Source organism: Salvelinus namaycush, chromosome 21, assembly GCF_016432855.1.
Source record: "Salvelinus namaycush isolate Seneca chromosome 21, SaNama_1.0, whole genome shotgun sequence".
NCBI lineage: Eukaryota > Metazoa > Chordata > Actinopteri > Salmoniformes > Salmonidae > Salvelinus > Salvelinus namaycush.
In genome coordinates, this window is record NC_052327.1 from 29,653,223 (window position 1) to 29,676,349 (window position 23,127).

General features: G+C 41.1%; 1 protein-coding gene across 2 annotated transcripts; it reads right to left on the bottom strand.

The window, feature by feature from the left end:
• Positions 1-4,722: 4,722 nt before the first annotated feature.
• znf592 (zinc finger protein 592) lies at positions 4,723-12,127 on the bottom strand. Of its 2 annotated transcripts, none has more exons than XM_039017552.1 (9): positions 11,868-12,127; positions 8,889-11,193; positions 8,602-8,780; positions 8,334-8,507; positions 8,054-8,213; positions 7,843-7,947; positions 7,368-7,480; positions 6,937-7,075; positions 4,723-6,812 (listed from the first exon to the last, which is right to left on the bottom strand). In XM_039017552.1, exons 2-9 carry the CDS (start codon positions 11,172-11,174, stop codon positions 6,339-6,341), a joined length of 3,630 nt encoding a protein of 1,209 aa, XP_038873480.1. In that variant the 5' UTR covers positions 11,175-11,193; positions 11,868-12,127; the 3' UTR covers positions 4,723-6,338. The 2 variants fall into 2 exon arrangements, with proteins under 2 accessions (XP_038873480.1, XP_038873478.1); XM_039017550.1 differs by having other exon boundaries at positions 7,675-7,947.
• Between the last annotated feature and the right edge of the window lie 11,000 nt (positions 12,128-23,127).

The window sequence follows — 23,127 nt, forward strand, 5'->3', positions numbered from 1 at the left end:
TCCGTAAGTCTCTGTAGTTCCCTGGGCTGCTGCTGTGGATACAGCTCTTTCTGAACTACAAGTCACTTGAGATGAACGTACGAGCCAGATACAAAGTTATAAAGCTTCTGCAGGAGAGCAAAACAGTGAACTGCCTCAGGCACTGATTTTACAGCATCGACAAGAACCAAATTCAAACAATGTGCATTACAGTGCACAAAAAAATACTAATATTGCACTGTTTTTAATCCGTGCAGACACCAGAATGGTTTCCGCTCATGACGGATGCACCGTCATTGCCTTGCCCCACAAGATTATTTCTGTATTCCAGATCATGTTTTTCAAGGCAATCAATTAACATTTTTGTGAGACCTGCTGCATCTTATCTTTCAGCTGACTGAAAGTGTAAAAAGCTTTCGTGGATGGTCCCGTTGTAATAGTACCTCACAACTTAAGACATTTGTTATTTTTTCTTTAAAATATTTGGTTTCATCTGCAATTACACTAAACTTCACTTTCTTTTACTTCTCTTAATATTTCCATTTGTACCATCTCAGCTAAGCCCTCAAGAACTTTGTTCTGGATTTGGTGTCTTGTGTACTTAGCATTGCCACATTCATAATTTTCTCTATGAGAGGGTCATGCTTTGCTATTTCTTCTAAGATTGTCAAAAAATTACACTTGTTGTGAGAGTCATTAGACTCTCGATGACCTCTGCGCTATATATTGAGTGGCAGTTAATAGGAGCACATCTGTAATTGTTTTAATGTCAGTACAGTTTTCCTCCACTTTCTTTTTCCGGTCCTCATTTCTGACATCTAACATTGATGAGTTGCTGTCAATAGCCCTTTTATGCTGATTCCAAGCATACATAGCATTGATATGATGCTCTGCCTTCGAATGGAGCTTAAACCCAGAATCTTTAAACAGCGCCTTTTTCCAGTTACAAAAACCTGACTGATGTGAAGGCAGATTCAGGTGCATTGGGCAGAGAAAAATGCCTACATGTGAAACAATAAGTAAAATCCTGACTTACAGAATATTCAAGCCATGAATTGTCCTTATACCAGGAGCTGTAGAAAGCCCTTTTCCTAGTACCATGCTGAGTTCTGGGAAATGTTTTCAAACACAGCTGTACAGGACCCTCTTCTCTGGATCTTGAAATGTCTGAAATACACATTAAATAATGTGTCATATCTCTATAGAAATGTATAATTAAGTGATCCACAAGATTAGATACTAACAGCTGCTAACTAAAATGTGTAGTTTAAAGTATAGGCCTACCATTGGGTCCTTTTGGAACAGCATATCTGGTGCTTGATGCAGTTGGGAGGGTCTCGATGACATCTCCTGGCAGCTCTGGCTCACTGTCTTGCTCTGTGTCATCCCTAGATACATCTATTACATTAAAATAACACAAGAACCATTAGTGTATAATCACAATGACAATGCCACAGCCATCAAAAACACACATGAATCAACAACCAACATTTTAAAGTGAGGCTTAATCTGACAAAATAATCTATTACAAACTGAAGCTAAACTTAAATTCTGAACTGTGCATGTGACTGACTGCCTGCTAGATGCTCTGACCTGGTGGTGGTAGACTGAGTCCTTGTGAAGTCTGACCACACTGACTCTGACTAGCCTCAGGTAGGGAGTTGCTCTGGGGTCCAGTGGTGAAGCAAGAGCTGGGGTCTGTTTGCACCTGATCTGCCTGTTTGTGCTTCTTTAAAAAGAAGTCTGATATCTCTCCCTTTCTTTTCATGTTTAATTGTGGTAATATTTTGAGTAACATTAACAGTTTGATAATAACAATTGTTGGTTTTGAGTTCAAGTACGAAAATCTAACTGAGTTAATGGATTTCAAATTGCTGAACGTTAACTTGCTGAATGAACACTGACAGCTGTAGCCTATTAGTTACCGCACATTAGCTAAACATTCGTATACTGTAATTTACGACACTGCACTGTATATGCGTGTATTACTAGAACAGATGTAAACATAATGTTAGGCTAAATTGGGAACCGATCTCTCTTATCTGATTAACTGTCTGTTAATGGAGCCAAAGGTTTAAAGTTAATTTACACAGCGACTCAACTTTCGTAGAAGTTGTTCAGAAAACCTAAACTCGATGCTAAACCTTAAAACTTATTTCAAATATGATGCTTTCGCCAATCGCGAAAATAGCTCGTGAAGCTGTGGAAATATTATCTCTTCTTCTTCTTCTTCTTCTGTATCTCGCAACCATCGTTAATATTCTCTCTTCTTCGTCCTCGATTTGAAAAATGCGTCACCTAACGTCAAAATAAATGCTTATTTCAACAAGAGGTGAAATGAGATGTCAATCAGCATCAAACTGCCAGTAGCGAATTACATTTTAGGGTGGCACCCAGGGTGGCCAATCAGATGTTAGGGGTGTCCAGTGCCAACCTGGACAACCCTCTGGCTCCGCCCCTGGTCAGCATGCCAATTGCTCGATCCCTCAAAACTTGAGACATCTGTGGCATTGTGTTGTGTGACAAAACTACACATTTTAGAGGGGCCTTTTATTGCCCCCAGCACAAGGTGCACCTGTGTAATGATCATGCCGTTTAATCAGTTTCTTGATATGCCAAGTGGATGGATTCTCTTGGCAAAGGAGAAATGCTCTCTAACAGAGATGCAAACAAATTTGTGCACAACATTTGAGGAATAAGCTTTTTGTGTATATGGAAACATTTTCTGGGATCTTTCATATATCAGCTCATGAAACCAACACTTGACATGTTGCGTTCATATTTTTGTTCAGTGTATAACCACAGATGGATAAGGTTTATGTACAATATAATCTTTGGTATAACTTAACATCACACATCATTGATAATCAAAGCATTAAGTGATGTGAAGGGGATAAGCTCTAAGGCTGAACAGATTATCCGTTTATAATGTAAAGAAGCGTTGATACATCGATTCATTGCTAAAACAATAAGTGTAGTGGACAGGCTTTATTTCATATGATAAATGTGGGTGATTGTGACCTAAATTGCCTCAAAACATGAAACATTTTTGTTATTCAATTTTTATTCAGATATGAGAAGCACTACAAGAGTGTATAATTATGGGGCGAAATATATGTATATATATTACTTTTTAATAAAACAATACATTAGGCTAGTTTAGCTCAGCTTTCCCAAACTTGGTACTGGAGACCCAAAGGGGTGCACGTTCTGGTTTCTGCCCTAGTACTACACGGCTGATTCAAATAATCAAAGCTTGATGATTATTTTAATCAGCTGTGTAGTGCTAGGACAAAAACCAAAACGCGCATCTCTTAGGGTCCTGAGGACCGAGTTTGAGAAACGCTGGTTTAGATGAACATCTTGCGAATGTCGATATGATCACTTTATTGAAATCCTCCATTCATCTTCTTTGTGGGTTGATACCGTACAGGTGTTGCGTGCCCTTTGCCTTCTCAGTTTATTTCTGTTGGTTCAAATGTTGTCCAGTAATTTCATCAGGAAAACCGCCTCCTAACAATTTAACAAATGAAATAAAAATGCATCGTGCTGTTAGGTCTACACGAAATACACAAGGGAAATTACAATGCAGCATGTGCCTGCGACCAATCTGGCATTAGGCTGATATAGGCAGAGACGGTAATTAATGTACTCTCTGTTGGTAGGGTACACAAACATACAGTATAGGCTACTACTTGCACATGAATGTATCATATGGAATGTGATACATGTACAATAAGAACCCAACATCAACATACACCATTCACTTACAGTAGATACCTTAAACCCCTTTTAACTCACCCGATCTAAAGCCCCGTTTCTGCGGAGTCTGTAGAGCCCTTTTCAGCACCTCTTCAATTAACAACTCTGTCAAACTCTCTGCCTTGCGCTCGGGGTTGGCAGACTGAACTCCAAAAGGGATCTTTCCACCCCCAAAGGAAGACTCCAAAAACGAGCTATCCACACTTTTCTTGCCCATGAAATGGCCTAAGGGCAAAATATACATTTTAAAATGTTATCAATACATGACTAATCACAAATAGTAAACGAAATTATTCAGAGTTAGCTCACTAAACTAAACCAACATATTATGGTGATATAACATGACATAAAAATTAAATTGTAAAGTAATAAATTGCTCTAGCCTCAATTTTGAAATTATTGCTAGTGACACTTTCTAAATGACAATAACTTACCAGTTGCCCATAAACTTCCCCTCTGATTTAGCTTGATGTTTGAAACTTTATTTCTAAGTTCATTTAAATTGAGACTCATCGAAGATGTCATACCTATGTATGAGATTAGAACAAAGCAAGAAAGAAGTCCCGATTTGCAGGTCAATGTGCCTCTCGTCATCCTTTTTATAAAACTACAGTATTTGTGTACAGAATATGGTAGGCTACTTGTCAAGGTTAAAACCACCCTTTGCTCTGCTCTTGGGAAATTCGTGCTCTCGTGTCACAGCACCAGCATTTATATGATCACGCGCCGTTTATTGAAATGAGATGAAGTCATTCATTATCAACACCGCTGGCTACTGCTTATTACTTGACTGGGATTGGATTTGGCGCATCATATTGTCCAGTCGGTTGGGGAGACTGGGGGAGATACTAGCCATATTGGTTTGACTGGACTGAGAAAAAAACCTTTTGAAGGGCAAACATATTTTTTTTCTCCAAAACATTGTCATCATAGAAGGGATATCAGCCATACCAGAAGGGATCATTTCAGGACAAAGGATGCTTATGCTGACACGTTCATGTTTATTTGCAGTTATTTGAAGTAAACAAGAATTACAGCAAGGCACAATGGCCGATGCAGGTTGAATATATATGTGATGGATTAAGAAATGCTGCAAATATAAAGGGTTCATTAGCTACTGTGTACATGATGGATTAGTTTACATGTCCATAATATTGTACATATTATCAACAGTACAAAGTTTCTCTTGACAGGCTTTATAAAAACACTGAGATGTGAAGTTTCATAGACACTGCGTTTTAACAGTGGCTCTGTTTCGGATGAACACTGACTATCAGATAACCACTAGAAAATGAACAGTTCATACAGCACTTTAATAGAAAGTTTACAAGATAAGTCAATGTGACTATAAATAATCTCCAAAGTAATTTATAAAATTTAATATTGTGGGAGATAATATACATTGAGAATAATAACAATTAATTTTACATTGCTTGCAACAAAGGTGAAATCTCCCAAAACATCCCAAGTTTAACAATCACTGCCATACACCATGGAGGTAGAAACAGCCGCACAGGTCTCCATCATCAGCTTATTTCAAAATGTTCACATGCACTCAGACATGCTCTAACCCTTTACATTTAAATCACTGCTCGTTTAATTGCCTTAGTACACTGCTGGCAATGAGCCACTTCCAACACCCTGCATTATGTTGCAAAACAGATGCTTTCTCACACTCACCAAAGATAGCAATTAACCAAGAAAAACATCAATGACATCACTAAGACAAGTCACCACTACGTTGACTATAGATATAAGAGCATTTCAAATTAATGAAAGCTCACTTTTACCAAGCTACAAAATCAGTAGTAAAAAAAGGTAATATCTTTTAGCAAGGCATTTAACTCCAACACATGTATTTGATCTCGTAGAAAAGTGCTATTTGGGTAGTTTAGCCGGCTTTCATAATAAATGAATGTGAAACTATTTTTGGTATGGAATGGATATAAAATATATAATCTGTGCTAAATGGTACCTAGGTAAGAGTAAATATTTCAACATACAGCATGATAGAAGTTGTAATACTGTTACATAACATCAGTTTAGCCACGACCTGCTTGAAGCGCCATCTATTATTATGTATTTAATAAGGCCAAAAATATGAAACCAAGCATATGATATGGCTGCCATACACTAAAGCAAAGTCATTATGATATGAAACTAAATATGAGGTAAGCCTGAGGGACGTAACTGATATAACTGGGGTCACTAGAGAATACTGATGAACCAAACCCTGTGCCTTTACAGGTGGGTGTGGTTATGTACCAGAGGCATTTAAAGACATTTAATACAATACAAACCTTGCAAGCTTCAAAGGTAAAAGAAAGTAAATAATTCATGATAATCTTTTCCCAAAATTAATTTAATCTTCTCAATTGATTTGGAACAACTGCCAGTACCAAGGCTTTGAGAAACACAAAAAGCATTTAGTTTAAAGGCAAAATATAAAATAAAAAAGGTACCACTTTAGTGCAGCATGTCAAGCATCTGAAGTTAAACTACTATTACCCAAGGAAATGGAGATCGCAGCTTTTATGAAGTTCAAAATTGCTCTCATTGATTTTATTTTGCCTGCTGATGACACTATCCATGAAACTCTAGGTGAAAGCTGTATGTGGATTTACAGTCAGTCTTACTGCAGGCTCACAGTGCAACCTGGTTGGTACCTCTGTCTGTTGGGGGTCAGATTTAACTAATGGTGGTGGCAAGTCCTCTCTCTCATTCACACCCACTGCTTTCCCCACGTCCTCTTCCTGCTTCTTTCTGCACTCGTACTCCATGTCCATCCTTTCTTTCCTCTCTTCTTCGGGCTCTTTGACTTTGTGCACAATAAACAGGTGTCTGTTGAGAGATAGCTGGGATGCAAAACATAATCCACAGTGCAGGCATTGGGGAGTGTTTTCATCAGTTTTATGCTGAGGTATGTGCTTCTGGAACTGTGTGCCATCCTCTGTGGTGAAGCCACACTTTGAGCAGCGAAACTGATGTTTCAGACGCTTGGCGGGGGAGCCTTCTAGGGCAGCGCCTTCCTGCCCCTCAGACTCCACAGCAGGTCTCTTTGAAACAGGCCCCTGCATATCAAAGTTAAAGATAATTCTTTTTAAAAAGTGTATTTTTTTGACAATGTGTAAAATGCTGAACAAATGAAATATGACAGATCATACATATTGGTATTACTTTTAAAAGAAAAATCACCTCTCCCAAGGCTTTACTGCTATCCAGAGGGGCTGATTTTAACAGACTGAAGTCTGGATTTTTGATCCCATGCATCAAACTGATGTGGTTCTTCAACATGATGTTTGTAGTGAATGTTGTCCTCTCATCTGTGCAATACCTGCACAATAAGAATAAATTATATCATACTAAAAATAGTCAGAAAATGTGGTAACCACCGTTTTGTTTTTACATGTTTGTCCATTTACTGTAGAGCCACCCAGCAGCCAATAAGTGCCAGTTATGCCCCAATCTTTCAGGAAGTAATGTACTGGGCCCAGTTTCCCAAAAGCATCTTAAGGCTATGTTAATCTTAGAACAATAGGATCCTATGGTTCCAAAGATGAACTTAGCCTTAAGATGCTTTTGGGAAACCGGGCCCTGTAATGTAGATTTCAGGATGAAACCCTCACCAGCAGGTAAATGTATTTTTCTTTCCATCGTGGTCATTGCGAATGTGTCTTCTCAAACTTGTAGAGGAATTGAAAGACCTCTCACACTGCCGGCATGGATAACTCTTCAATGACTACAGAATGCACAGAGAGCAGATTTACTTAATTAAGGGTTGAGCTGACTTGGGAATTATTTCATTTCATTAAGGAGCCTGAACGTTGTAAATCCCACATCTGAGGTGGTCCCTAAATTATCATCTGTCCTATAGTATAAATGCTACAGCTAATTTGTTTGAATGCGCAATAAAATTACAAAGTTGATCCTCACCCTCCCATGGCTTTTCTTCATGTGAGAGACATAGGCTTCTCGGTCAGGCAGCCAGTGTAGGCACTCTCCACAGTTCCAGCCAGCATTCTTCAGATTGGGGTTGCTATCTCGAGCGGCCAAGTTGGCCCTTTTTCTGGTTCCATCTGAGTGTTTAATGGGAGTGTTTACCTTTGGCTGGTGGAATCCCGAGGTAACATCTTGGTGCTGTGCAGTCATCTCTGGTGGTTTTGTGCTTTTCTCCACCTCCTCTTTGAAGATTCCTCCATGCACCCCCTGTAATATAGACAGACAGCTTTTAAAAAGACAGAGCTAAAACTTAGCATTATGTGCCCCATTTTATGTCAATGTGACTAGATTGAAGATGAGGATGATGCCATACCTTGAAGTGCTGCATTAACGGCTGCTTTTGGGTGAAGATTGAAGTGCACTCAGGGCACTTGAACACACAGGTAGCACGCTTTTTGGCGTTCTGATAGAAGTGCTGAAGCAATAACTGCTTTTTCTTGAACACTGTCTCACAAGAACACTTGAAGATTAACCTGGAATAGAAAAACAACCCAATTAGAACATAAACAGCATTGAAATCAATCATGTCAAACTTCAAGATGTGTTAGCAAATATGCCCATTTCAGAACATGCATTTAGTTACACAAACTCACTGAGGGGACACTTTGCTGGCATTGTGCTTAGTTGTCAAATGCATTTGACATCCACCAGAAGACTTGAAAGCAACAGGACAGATGGTGCACTTATAGAAGACCTCACAGTGTTTCTCCTCAATGTGACTCTTCTGCACATTAAATGACGTGAAAACCATATCACAATGAAGACACCTAGAAGAAAAAGGATTTACAAAAAGGTGGACAACATTATAAGAATACTTTTGTGTTATGTATCCACTGAGCATATACTTTAGTAATGACTTACTTATAGCCAGCCTTGCGTGCATAGTGAAGACAGTTCTCCTTCACATGCTTCTGTATGTCCACGGAGCGACTCAGCGCACCACACTCAGGGCAGCAATAAGGGGACTTGTGGGCATGAATACGCTGGTGAGCCCGGTAGCTGCACTTGTTGGGTAGCAGCATTGAGCACACCTTACACATCTATATATGACAAAAGAACACAGAGCAAAACATATAGAAATACTCTCATTATTACCTGGCCTATGATACTGAACATTTCAGCAATTATAATTATTTTTTATTACTCACCAGTCCCTCCATTTCTTCTGACAACCTCTGGTAATGGCCTGCGAGACCTTTGTAGTCTGATAGCTGCTTGTTACACTCGAGGCAGCGGAGTCTGTGGCGGATGACTTTGTCTGGATAGAGGGGCATGACTGGTTGGCTTTTAGGTGAGGATAATGGGGGCACATGGGAGCCCACATTCACAGAGGATTCAGTGATCAAGGGTGCAAACATCTGTCCCTCTGCTATGGGCTTCATGGAGAGCTGTGTGCACTGCATCACCACACCTTTGTTCTTATGTTCCCGTGCATGTGCCAGCAGGGCACACTTGTTGAAGAATACCATGGTCTTAGCACAGTGGGTGCAGGCTACTTCAATGTGCACACTCCTCCTGCCATAATGATAAGCAAGACTCCTCTCTACCCCAAAGGAATCCCCACACTCCAGGCAGCAATATCCACGTGGTGGCAAGTTGATGTTGCTCTCAGGTGGTGGGTTTAGGTTGGGTACATATGTGGGTACAGGGTTGACATTATTTAACAGTCTGTTTAAAGTTCCTGCTGCTGTGCTAGGAATGGCAGCACGTGGATTAGGGGCAGCTTTTTTCACTTGGTGTACCAATGGGACAGTGCTGCACACCATAGAAGAGGAAAGTGTGTGTTGTTGGCTCTGTTGATGGGAGGTGGAGCGTGCTGCAACTGAGGCAGCAACACTGTGAGGGACTAGGTTCAGGTTAGCTAAGTGCATTGCCTTGGGAAGCAAGCTTGTATTGGGAGAGTTGCCTGTTTGAACTGATGAAATCCTCTTTTGTGTAGAAGGCCCATGCTGGGCAACTGGCATAGACCTCATAACAGGACTACTTGTATTATGAAAAATAGTTGCGGACTGCATTTGTCCTGGCCTCTTGGAGTACCCCTCTAATTTAGTATCAGCAACCTTTGATGGCAGAGCACCAACTGGTGTACTTTTGATGGGCATATCAACAATAATATCACTTATCACATTATGAGAGGGATAGGGAGACAAACCAGGGTATGCATCCTCAACAATCATACTCTGGGATGGAGAGGACTCAACAGAGTGAACGTCCTCATTTTCTGAATCAGGTACTACACTGGTAACCGTGCGCTGGATTTTCCCAGTCGTGGTTTTAATGGTCTTTATTCTGACCCTCGGTATGGCTGGGGGTGAGCCAGATGCCAGTGCAGGGGATCCCTTGCCACTGCTGTTACTGCAAATGCTTACAGGACTGTCAGGTGGTTTCATTAACCGCTTCACAGCTTCAAGAGGACTCCTGGGACTTTGTGGTGACATGGGCACTTTTGGACTAACCTTTATGGTGTCATCATGAGCCAATGATAAGTCTTGATAGTTTGGTTGTCCACTGGGATCCTTTCTGGCATTTAGAGCCACTAATGCCTCAAGGCATGACGATAGTTTTGATGTTGGAGTTTTGACACATGGATGAGAGGTGGGCATATTAGACGCTGCCACTATATTAACATTACTGCTTGACTCAATATTGTTATGATCATTTGTAGGGATTGCACTACTATGACAATCTCCCTTTTCCTTCTGGTCACTGACATTACTGTCAGGCTTCTCTGTCCTGGTATCCTCTGCTTTGATAGATTCTCTTTTGCTTCTTGGAAGGCTCTCAGGTACGTCACAGTCTACTTCATGGCACTTGTCAAACATGCTGTAAGACAGCTGTTTTTTCTGATTGTCTGACATTGGGGGTTCTGCAGACATAAATATAGAGGCAGCAGGGAAGTAGGGTCTCTCTTGTTTTGGACGGATATCAACTCCATTGCTTCGGCTGTCTTCAGATTCTGGACTAGAGATGGGGCTGAACTGGGAAAAGGACTGTGAGAAGGATGGCGTTCCTTCAAGTTTGTGCTGGACGGGGGTCTTCCCTAAGAGTCCTCTTGAGCCATCCCCATTCAAAGCAGACACAAAAGACTTAGAACCACTGTGGTCTATCTGATGAGACTCCATGGCGGCCCCTGACCCCCTGAAACCATTTTGCAATGGGTGTCCAAAGTGTGGGCCCTCTCTCTCTCCACCACTATCAGACGACTCCTGGCGACTTGTGTTCTTCACTATAACACTGACAGCAGGTACATCAGATGCACCCACAGTTTGATGAACAGATAAGCTGTCATCCATACACATCCCTGTGTGTTTCAGCTGACCTTCTGCCTCATCGTGACTCTCCTGGATGGTCTCTTTGGCATCCAAACTGGTGGCATCGGGGATGTCAAAGGCAGCCAAAAGATCATCAAAATCAGGGGTCTTCATGTCACCCATGTTCAAATGCTTGCAAAACCTGAGTAAAACACAGAGTTAAAACATAAGCACATAAACTTACAAGATATATGGCATATTCCCTGAGGACAGTGACGTTGGAGAGTTCTTTACCATTTGGCTCTTGTTTATGTTTGTTGCTAAAATTCTGCAAGGGTGTCAGTTGGTGTCATTATGGGACGCTCCCTCTGTGCAGATACCTGAGATCAATTAATATGAATTATGTTTACTTTAAAGTGCACTAACTAGCTACCTTGTACTGTTAAACATTTTGGCTCACCAACGTTAGCTAGCTAGCTGTCAAATAACTTCGCCTAGCACTTGACCTAAGTGGCTACTTAGCTAGCTAGCTAACGTTAACAAATCTCCAGCTGGCAAGCTAGCCACAACAAAGTGTAGATTATTGAAGTTTAACGTCAAAATAGATTGCTGGCTATAATATATCTCAGAAAACGTATTGTACTACAAGAGAGCTGTTGAAACCGTAGCTAAATAAAGCGTATATGTGTATACAGAGGCTAGAGTTAGCTGTTAGTTAGCAAGCTAGCTAAAGTAACGTTAGAAGTGTAGTTAGCTCGGATATTTGACACTTGCAGTTCTAACATAGCTAACGTTAACTCAATGACAAGCTAAATCATCTAGCTATGAGGTTAAATATATATTCGACCATATAATGAGTACAAAACAAGAATTCACCTATCTATCGATTAGCTACCGGCGTTGCTGCCATAATTCTCCCCAGGCCTCGTTCTTTTCGGGTGGACTTCTTCCTTTGCAACAAAACAGCTAGCTAGCTTATTGATTGCTTGCTAGATAACCCGCGGGCGCTAACATGTCCTGTTATCTCACGAGCCTGTAGTAAAAATGTATTGATCATTCACAAATTGATGAACTATTGGAAGCTATCAATATGATAGGCTTCAGTAATTGTTATGTGAAAAGGCAGTCCACCCCTTCGTCACCAGACCAGTGTGTTGTGAACAATATTAGCGTGAGCAACAATAGCGGAATCGAGGGATTGCCTTTAAAATAAAAGTCCCCCATTGAAACTGATGCAAACCGATAGAAAACAGTGGAATCATGCCACAATTGGACTATAATATATCATGCTAAACAAGGTTGGAATGTTGTTATATAAATTCAACAAAAGACAATAATTAGTTAATTTGACACAAAAAAGTAAAGAATCAGTTGAAATCGCACTGTTGATGTATTAGACTTCAGAATTGCATTTGGGGCACACAGTGGTGTAATGTAAAAATAATGTAAAGTACTACTTAAGTAGTTTTGGGGGGTATCTGTACTTTACTTTAATATTTTTATTTTTGACAACTTTTAATTTTACTTCACTATATTCCTAAAGAAAAGAATGTACCTTTTACTCCATACGTTTTCCCTGACACCCAAAAGTACTCGATGCATTTTGAATTGTTAGCAGGATGGGAAATATGGTCTAATTAACATAGTTATTGAGATAACATCTCTGGTCATCCCTACTGCCTCTGATCTGGCAGACTCACAAAACACATGCTGCGTTTGTAAATGATTTCTGAGAGTTGGAGCATGCTCCTGGCTATCTGTAAATAAAAAAACTAGAAAATGTGGCCATCTGCTTCGCTAAATACAAGGAATTTGAAATTATTTATACTTGTACTTGTACTTTTACTTTTGATACTTAAGTATATTTTAGTGATTACATTTACTTTGATACTTAAGTACATTACCGGTCAAAAGTTTTAGAACACCTACTCAGTCAAGGGTTTTTCTTTATTTTTACTATTTTATACATTGTAGAGTAATAGTGAACACATCAAAACTATGAAATAACACATATGGAATCATGTAGTAACCAAAAGTGTTAAACAAATCAACATATATTTATATTTGATATTCTTCAAATAGCCACCCTTTACCATGATAACAGCTTTGCACACGCTTGGCATTCTCTCAACCAGCTTCCCCTGGAATGCTTTTCTAACAGTCTTGAAGGAGTTCCTACATATGCTGAGCACTTGTTGACTACTTTTCCTTCACTCTGCCGTCTGACTCATCCCAAACCATCTCAATTTGGTTGAGGTCGAGGGATTGTGCAGGTCAGGTCATCTAATGCAGCGGTCCATCACTCTCCTTCTTGGTAAAATAGCCCTTACACAGCCTGGAGGTGTGTTGGGTCATTGTCCTGTTGAAAAAGAAATGATAGTCCCACTAAGCGCAAAGCAGATGGGATGGCGTATCGCTGCAGAGGGCTGTGGTAGCCATGCTGGTTAAGTGTGCCTTGAATTCTAAATAAATCACAGACAGTGTCACCAGCAAAGCACTGCCACACCATAACACCTCCTCCTCCATACTTTACGGTGGGAAATACACATGCGGAGATCATCCGTTCACCCACACCGCTTCTCACAAAGACACAGCGGTTGGAACCAAAGATCTCCAATTTGGACTCCAGACCAAAGGACACATTTCCACCGGTCCCATGTCCATTGCTCGTGTTTCTTGTCCCAAGCAAGTCTATTGTTCTTATTGGTGTCCTTAAGTAGTGGTTTCTTTGCAGCAATTCGACCATGAAGGCCCGATTCACAGTCTCCTCTGAACAGTTGATGTTGAGATGTGTCTGTTACTTTTACTCTGTGAAGCATTTATTTTGGGCTGCAATTTCTGAGGCTTGTAACTCTAATGAACTTTCGCCTAAAATTTCATACCCAAATCTAACTGCCTGTAGCTCAGGACCTGAAGCAAGGATATGCATATTCTTGATACCATTTGAAAGGAAACACTTTGAAGTTTGTGGAAATGTGAAGTTAATGTAGGAAAATATAATTAGATATGGTAAAACATAATACAAATAAATATTTTTTGACCACTAGATGGCAGCAGTGTATGTGCAAAGTTTTAGACTGATCCAATGAACTATTGTATATCTGTTCAAAATGTTGTATCAACACTGCCCAAATGTGCCTAATTGGTTTATTCATACATTTTCATGTTCATAATTGTGCACTCTCCTCAAACAATATTAAGGTATTATTTCACTGTAATAGCTACTGCAAATTGGACAGTGCAGTTAGATTAACAAGAGTTTAAGCTTTCTGCCCATATCAGATATGTCTATGTCCTGGGAAATGTTTATGTTACTTACAACCTCATGCTAATCACATTAGCCTACGTTAGCTTAACTGTCCCATGGGGGGGGGGGGGGGGGGGGGGGACGACACTGATCCTGTAGAGATTTTAAAGTAACGATGGACTGTCGTTTCTCTTTGCTTATTTGAGCTATTCTTGCCATAATATTGACTTGGTCTTTTACCAAATAGGGCTATCTTCTGTACCCCTCTACCTTGTCACAACACAACTAATTGGCTCAAATTCCACAAATTCACTTTTAAGAAGGCACACCTGTTAATTTAAATGCATTCCAGGTGACTACCTCTCATGAAGCTGGTTGAGAGAATGCAAAGCATGTGCAAAGCTGTCATCAAGACAAAGGGTGGCTATTTGAAGATATATAAAATACATTTTGATTTGTTTAACACCTTTCTGGTTACTACATGATTCCATATGTGTTATTTCATAGTTTTAATGTCTTCACTTATTCGACAATGTATAAAATAGTAAAAATAAAGAAAAACCCTTGACTGAGTAGGTGTTCTACATTTTTTGACCAGTAGTGTATATTTAAAACCCAATACTTTTAGACTTTTACTCAAATAGTATTTTACTGGGTGACTTTTACTTCGGTCATTTTCTATTAAGGCATCTTTACTTTTACTCAAGTATTGCCTTACCTCCTTACTCCATTTGCACACACTGTATATAGATGTTTCTATTGTGTTATTGACTGTACTTTAATCATTGCAATGTGATACAAAAAGCATCACCGGTGTGCTTTAGGACCATACGGACGCCTCAGAATGTTTGGAATGTTCAGGACCTGCCGGACACCGCAGAACGGGCTGACAGTCTGTGTGAAGGCACAGTTTCTAGAAGGCTGGCTGGACCAGCACATGGGAGTTGAGCATAGTTCAATGTGTCTGAGTTGCGCTCTTTCACTGAGTTGTAAAATCAAGCAGAGCAGAAACTGGCTACTCTTTAGTTCACTGATCTTAACAACGAAACTAGTGTTTATTTGCAGTGCTGAGCTAGTATTGTAACTGACATGTAATGTTAGCTAATGTTTCATCCCCTCTCAATTAAGGTGAATTAATTAGCTATGCTAGCTAGTAGCTACCACAGCCAGGTCAGCTCTAGCTTCCAGCTATCTGTCAGATAGAGATATGAGGTGGGTATTATTACTATCTAACAGCTGTTGTTTGTACAGAAATGGTTTGTAGCCTTTGTTTTGTCCTGTTTCAGAAGTAAACTTGGCTAGCTTTCGCCAGTTGATGTACCAGCTAGCGAGAGAGCTGGCCAAAAGATGGCTAACATTAGCTAGAGGGAGAGGGAGAGGGAGAGGGAGAGGGAGAGGGAGGGTTGAAAACAGCAAGTCCGGGATAAGGTATCACGTCCGGTGAACAGGTCAGGATTCCATTGCCACAGGCAGAACAGTTGAAACTGGAGCAGCAGCACGTCAAGGTAGCACGTCTTGTGAACAGGTCAGGCCAGTGTTCCATAGCCACGGGCAAAACAGCAGAAGCTGGATCAGCAGCTGGACCAGGTGGACTGGGGACGGGGACAGCCAGGAGTTATCAGGCCAGGTAGTCCTGAGGCATGGTCCTAGGGCTCAGGTCCTCCGGGAGGGGGGAGAGAGAGAAAGAGATGGGAGAATTAGAGGGAGCATACTTAAGTTCACACAGGACACCAGATAAGACAGGAGAATTTCACCAGATAGGACAGACTGACCCTAGCCCCCCCGGCACATAGACTTTTGCAGCATAGACACTGGAGGCTGAGACAGGGGGAGGTCGGGGGACACTGTGGCCCTGTCCGACGATATCCCGGACAGGTCCAACCAGGCAGGATATAACCCCACCCACTTTGCCAAAGCACAGCCCCCACACCGCTAGAGGTATATCAACATACCACCAATTTACTACCCTGAGACAAGGCTGAGTATAGCCCACGAAGATCTCCTCCACCGCACGAGCCCGAGAGGCCTTGAAACCATCCAGGAAGATCACATCAGTGACTCAACCTACTCAAGTTGAGTATAGCAAAAAAAGCCTGGCACAATGTGACGCACCATTCCTAGGGACTGCATGGAAGAGCGCTGGTAAGCCAGTGACTCAGCCCCCATAATAAGGTCAGAGGCAGAGATTCCCAGTGGAGAGAGGGGAGCCGGCCAGGCAGAGACAGCAAGGGCGGTTCGTCACTCCAGTGCGTTGCCGTTCACCTTCGCACCCCTGGGCCAGACAACACTCAATCATAGGACCCACGGAAGAGATTAATCTTCACTAAAGACTTAAAGGTCGAGACCGAGTCTGCATCCCTCACATGGATAGGCAGACCATTCCATACAAATTGAGCTCTATAGGAGAAAGCCCTGCCTCCAGCTGTGTGCTTAGAAATTCTAGGCACAATAAGGAGGCCTGCATCTTGTGACCGTAGCGTACAGTACGCATGGCTGGACCAAATTGGAGAGATAGGTAGGAGCAAGTCCATGTGTAGGTTAGCAGTAAAACCTTGAAATCAGCCCTAGCCTTAACAGGGAGCCAGTGTAGAGAGGCTAGCACTGGAGTAATATGTTACATTTTTGGGGATTCTAGTCAAGATTTTATCAGCTGTATTTAGCAATAATGAAAGTTTATTTAGTGCTTTATCCGGATAGCTGGAGAGTAGAGAATTACAGTAGTCTAATCTAGAAGTGACAAAAGCATGTATCAGCTTTTCTGCATGATTTATTTGAAGGTCTGTCCTGCTGCGGTGTCGCTGTGTTTATTTGGCTTGAAGGCAATTGTTTGGTTGTGGTCGACTGTGCTCAGAAGGTAGGCCTATGTTTGTTACTTCAGCTGTATCAATGTATGTTTGTTCCCTTTTGACAGAATCCAAATGTGTATTGCTTTGAAAGGTATCACTGTTACATTGTCCTTTGTTTTCACTTTTTTGCCCAATTAGGCCTACTGTGTGGAGAGGCTTTGGGGGTCCAAGCAGATAGAGGAAACCGCTTCATTAATGTGATTGGTTCAAATCAAATCAAATTGTATTTGTCACATGCGCCGAATACAACAGGCGTAGTAGACCTTACAGTGAAATGCTTACTTATAAGCCCTTAACCAACAATGCAGTTTTAAGAAAAATAAGTGTTAAGTAAAAAATAATAATAAAAATAACAAATAATTAAAGAGCAGCAGTAAAATAACAGTAGCGAGGATATATACAGGGGTACCGGTACAGAGTCAATGTGCGGGGGCACAGGTTATTCGAGGTAATTGAGGTAATATGTACATGTAGATAGAGTTAAAGTGACTATGCATAGATAATAAACAGAGAGTAGCAGCAGCATAAAGGGGGGGGGGGGGCAATGCAAATAGTCTGGGTAGTCATTTGATTAGCTGTTCAGGAGTCTTATGGCTTTGGGGTAGAATCTGTTAAGAAGTCTCAGGCACCTAGACTTGGCGCTCTGGTACCGCTTGCCGCACGGTAGCAGAGAGAACAGTCTATTACGAGTGTGGCTGGAATCTTTGACAATTTTTAGGGCCTTCCTCTGACACCGCCTGGTATAGAGGTCCTGGATTGCAGGAAGCTTGGCCCCGGAGTACATGTCCTGGTAATCCGTCTGGCTCTGCGGCCTTGTGAATGTTGACCTGTTTAAAGGTCTTACTGACATCTGCTACGGAGAGCATGATTACACAGTCGTCCAGCTGATGCTCTCATGCATGCTTCAGTGTTGCTTGCCTCGAAGCGAGCATAGAAGTAATTTAGCTTGTATGGTAGGCTCGTGTCACTGGGCAGCTCACGTCTGTGCTTCCCTTTGTAGTATGTAATAGTTTGCATGCCCTGCCACATCCGACGAGTGTCGGAGCAGGTGTAGCAAAGGGTAGCCATTCAATCATAGTCCTGTATTGACGCTTTGCCTGTTTGATGGTTCGTCAGAGGGCATAGCGGAATTTCTTATAAGCTTCTGAGTTAGAGTCCCGCTCCATGAAAGCTGCAGCTCTACCCTTTAGCTCAGTGAGGATGTTGCCTGTAATCCATGGCTTCTGGTTGGGGTATGTACGTACAGTCACTGTGGGGACGACGTCATCAATGCACTTATTGATGAAGCCAGTGACTGATGTGGTGTACTCCTCAATGCCATCGGGAGAATCCCCGGAACATATTCCAGTCTGTGCTAGCAAAACAGTCCAGTAGCTTAGCATCTGCGTCATCTTCCACTTCTTTATTGACCGAGTCACTGGTGCTTCCTGTGTTTAAGTTGATGTATTTGCATTTCTACTCATATTCACTGTTTATTTGTAAATGCAGTGGATAACTGTTCTCTTTCTTTCATCAGAAGTTTTGTTTGTCACTGTTTTTGGTATGTTTTTGTGATCATCAGCTATTTAGCATAGTAGTAGCCTAGTCTCTGTGAAAGCAAAGTTGTAGTCCTATAGGCTTCTTTAGAAAGTGTGAGCCATCCAGTGAAAGTAGATTGATTAACTGAGATCCAAGTCGTCATTTTTATACTCGTGTTAATGTGTTTTACTATCAATCTGTCTCAAACACGCAAATGTAAACCTGAAGCCTTTCATAAACTTTGCCTTTTCTTGGGGGGATTTTGGGGGGATTTTGGATTTTAGCTGGGGGTGTTTGTCTTGGATCTAGGTTGCTGGTGTGTGTTGTGTTCTGGGGCCTGTACTGGCGATGGCAGGTGGGGCAACTTTGTCTCAGAGCATTTCATATTATTTGTACGTAAAGGGTTAAGGGAAGGATTAGCTAGCATGTTCAGTAGTTGTGAAGTAGCTAAAAAGTAGTAAGTAGTTGACAATGTGCTAATTAGCTAAAATGCTAAAGTTGTCCGAGATGAGATTTGAACTCACAACCTTTGGGATGCTAGATGTTTGCGTTATACACCCAGCTCCGAACATTCACCCTCCTTTCGTTTTTGCCTTAAGTAACCATCTGTCTTATGTACCATATCATACCAGTATCTTTGATTTACGTACAGAAAAATACAAAATGCTTTGAGACCAGGTTGGGTGGTGAGGGTGCCAATTGAAAATGGTTTTGAGTAAAATGCAGCTTTACTGTAGCTATTCACTGCTATGAAACCTCACACGTTTTTTAATGCTTTTTGCAATGGATTAACTTCCATTCATTATGTTATGTCTCATGCATGTACATTTATGCTGCTTTCTTGGCCAGGACTCACCTAAAAAATATCAAATCAAATCAAATTTTATTTGTCACATACACATGGTTAGCAGATGTTGATGCGAGTGTAGCGAAATGCTTGTGCTTCTAGTTCCGACCATGCAGTAATATCTAACAAGTAATCTAACAATTTCACAACAACTACCTTATACACACGCAAGTGTAAAGGAATGAATAAGAATATGTACATAAAAATATATATGGATGAGCGATGGCCGAACGGCATAGGCAAGATGCAGTAATGGTATAGAGTACAGTATATACATTTGAGATGAGTAGTGTAGGGTATGTAAACATTATATAAAGTGGCATTGTTTAAAGTGACTAGTGATACATTTATCATATCCAATTTTTTATTATTAAAGTGGCTAGAGATTGAGTCAGTATGTTGGCAGCAGCCACTCAATGTTAGTGATGGCTGTTTAATAGTCTGATGGCCTTGAGATAAAAGCTGTTTTTCAGTCTCTCAGTCCCAGCTTTGATGCACCTGTACTGACCTCGCCTTCTGGATGATAGCGGGCTGAACAGGCAGTGGCTCGGGTGGTTGTTGTCCTTGATGATCTTTTTGGCCTTCCTGTGACATCGGGTGGTGTAGGTGTCCTGGAGGGCAGGTAGTTTGCCCCCGGTGATGCGTTGTGCAGACCTCACTACCCTCTGGAGAGCCTTACGGTTGTGGTCGGAGCAGTTGCCGTACCAAGCGGTGATACAGCCCGACAGGATGCTCTCGATTGTGCATCTGTAAAAGTTTGTGAGTGATTTTGGTGACAAGCCGAATTTCTTCAGCCTCCGGGGGTTGAAGAGGCGCTGCTGCGCATTCTTCACCATGCTGTCTGTGTGGATGGACCATTTCAGTTTGTCCGTGATGTGTACGCTGATGAACTTAAAACTTTCCACCTTCTCCACTACTGTCCCGTCGATGTGGATAGGGGGGTGCACCCTCTGCTGTTTCCTGAAGTCCACGATCATCTCCTTTGTTTTGTTGACACCTGACACCACACTCCGAGGGCCCTCACCTCCTCCCTGTAGGCCGTCTCGTCGTTGTTGGCAATCAAGTCTACCACTGTAGTGTCGTCTGCAAACTTGATGATTGAGTTGGAGGCGTGCATGACCACGGAGTCATGGGTGAACAGGGAGTACAGGAGAGGGCTGAGAACGCACCCTTGTGGGGCCCCAGTGTTGAGGATCAGCGGGGTGGAGATGTTGTTTCCTACCTTCACCACCTGGGGGCGGCCCATCAGGAAGTCCAGGACCCAGTTGCACAGGGCGGGGTCGAGACCCAGGGACTCGAGCTTAATGACGAGTTTGGAGGGTACTATGGTGTTAAATGCTGAGCTTTAGTCGATGAACAGCATTCTATACTGACGCTTAGCTTGTGAAAATATGTAAATCTCTATGTGGCATCTGGTTAGATAAAACATTCATATAAATAATATCTATAGCCTCTGATTGTTTCCTCTAGGTTAAATGGGCCTCGAGTCTTTGGTTTGAATAGATGTTTCAATTGTGTGAAATCTCAGCTGTTTTGAATAGGTCTCTGGATATCCTATCCAGGCTGCTAAAGGCCAGATGATGTAAACAGTGCAGTCTTTGCACATTAATGTATTTCACTGATTCTTTATGAATAACATTATGTTGGTATCTTATGACCAGTTCCTGCTAGGATTTGACTTTCAGTGGATGAACACTAATCAGTCTTATTAAAATTACATATTTTTGAGGGCAAATTTCCATTTTTGATAGCAGAACTGCATTAGACATTAGATGCTAAGCTCCATAACTGCTTCTGTGAACACTTAACACATTGAGCACACCCTGGGCCTCAAAATAGATTGGCAATGGGCAACTGAATTTGCCAGACCAATTCTGATTATTGGAATCTTTTATTACACAAGGTGCTTTTTCTACAATGGCTACTATGTCATAAAATGTTGCTTCTAATACATTAAAAACAGGACTGTTGGAGACTGCAGAAAAATTTGTCAAATCATGCCGTTAGTTAATGTATTGCTTATAAATATATCTATAAACAATACAAGGAAATGGTATGAATCATACGTTATTTACTTGGAATCATTTGCTAAAGGACACTTAGGTGAGACCAAATCAGTGACTCATGACCTTCTCAATTTAATTGCAGCAAAATCCATAAATGTGGTCATTAACACCTGTTAATACATTTCGCTCTGGCGATGTTCACTGGCTATTAAGCCATATTTGAAGACAATGAAATGTGAATCAGCTTACTTTTAAATGACCAGTAATGTATTCTCAATTTCTCATCCTACTCTGGAATGGCTTGAGGGCCAGTTGATTTTTATGCGGTTCAGCTAGATTGTCTACATTTCTTTAGCACTTTGCCACTTTGTCTGATGTCTGAGACTGTTTAAGTTGTGAGCAGTAATGAGTAGAACAAATAGCTGTCATTAGATGCACTCATGGAATTGGTTTTCTCCTTCTCTGCTTCTTTCAAATGTGAGATGTATGTATCCGTCTTTCCAAACAAATTATGAATATTAAAGGGATACTTTGGGATTTTGGTAATGCGATTTATATCTACTTCCCAAGTCAGATGAAGTCGTGGATACCATTTTTGTCTCTGTCCAGTATGAAGGAAGTTAAAGGTAGTTCCGTGTGCCGTAACTAGTGTTAGCGCAATGACTGGAAGTCTATGGGTATCTACTAGCACGCTAAATAGCAATTGTACTAGCACTAGTTAACAACTTCCTTCAAACTGTATACAGAGACATAAAAATGGTATCCACGAGTTAATTGACAAAACCCGGAAGTATCCCTTTAAGTGAGTTGAGTTTGTATAGTTGAAAAACAACTAAACGACCTATTGAAGCCAATAGCATATACGATCTGGACTGCAGTTATAGCACAGAACAATGAGCCAGATATTTCCCGGTTGTATAAGTGTGAATCATCCGGTTGGCGTATCCACTCACTACAAAATATGGTGATAAGAGGAAGCCTAGTGGCCAGCAGTGGGAGAAGATGGAGAGAGATGGATTTTGGCCAACATTATGCACATTTTCTGATTAATGAAACATTTGATCTCAATACAGTTTTCTGTTCCCAAAACTAGAATCTGTTACAAACAGAGTGGACTAAGTTATGTAGTATTTTTTTTTTCAATTGTGTTGTTTAGGAGTGCAATGGCAAATGTAGTTATTGCACATGTGCACTTCAGAGTAGGCGTTCCCTAACAGAAATATACAAACATATGCTATAACGTGCCTATAGGATCTCGCTAGTTCGTGCTTGGCTCTGCCCCCCTCCTTGATTGTTCTGCCCACTATGACTAATTTGTTCCCATTGGACACGACAGGCTGTGGTCTATCTTGGGTTAAGTTATAAAAATCTTTGTCTACACTGTCCATACAAACCAACATAACAGAATTTGTATTGTGCAACACTGGCATCTTGTTTACAGAAGCAAATAGCACTGCGTTTGTGACTTGAAAAAAATAGGCAATCTTTTAGATTACATTTTTAAGTACATATTTGTCTAAAGCTTTTTAAATGTGTCATATTTTTTCAAAGAACACTTTTATGAGACATGTCAAATGTATGTTATGGTTGTACTGGAGAAAAAAAGGTCTAGGTCTGCTGTTTTTCTACTTATGACATAATAACATAGAGGATAGTGTGGAGGGTTTACCAG

What these genes read in the sequence shown, in the direction of transcription:
- znf592 (XM_039017550.1), bottom strand. Translation starts at nt 11,174, where the DNA reads ATGGGTGACATGAAGACCCCTGATTTTGATGATCTTTTGGCTGCCTTT. An exon ending in GCACGCAAGGCTGGCTATAA is followed by an intron (nt 8,508 to 8,601) that starts GTAAGTCATTAC and finishes TTTTTCTTCTAG; the next exon opens with GTGTCTTCATTGTGATATGG. An exon ending in GCAGTAAAGCCTTGGGAGAG is followed by an intron (nt 6,813 to 6,936) that starts GTGATTTTTCTT and finishes TTTGATATGCAG; the next exon opens with GGGCCTGTTTCAAAGAGACC.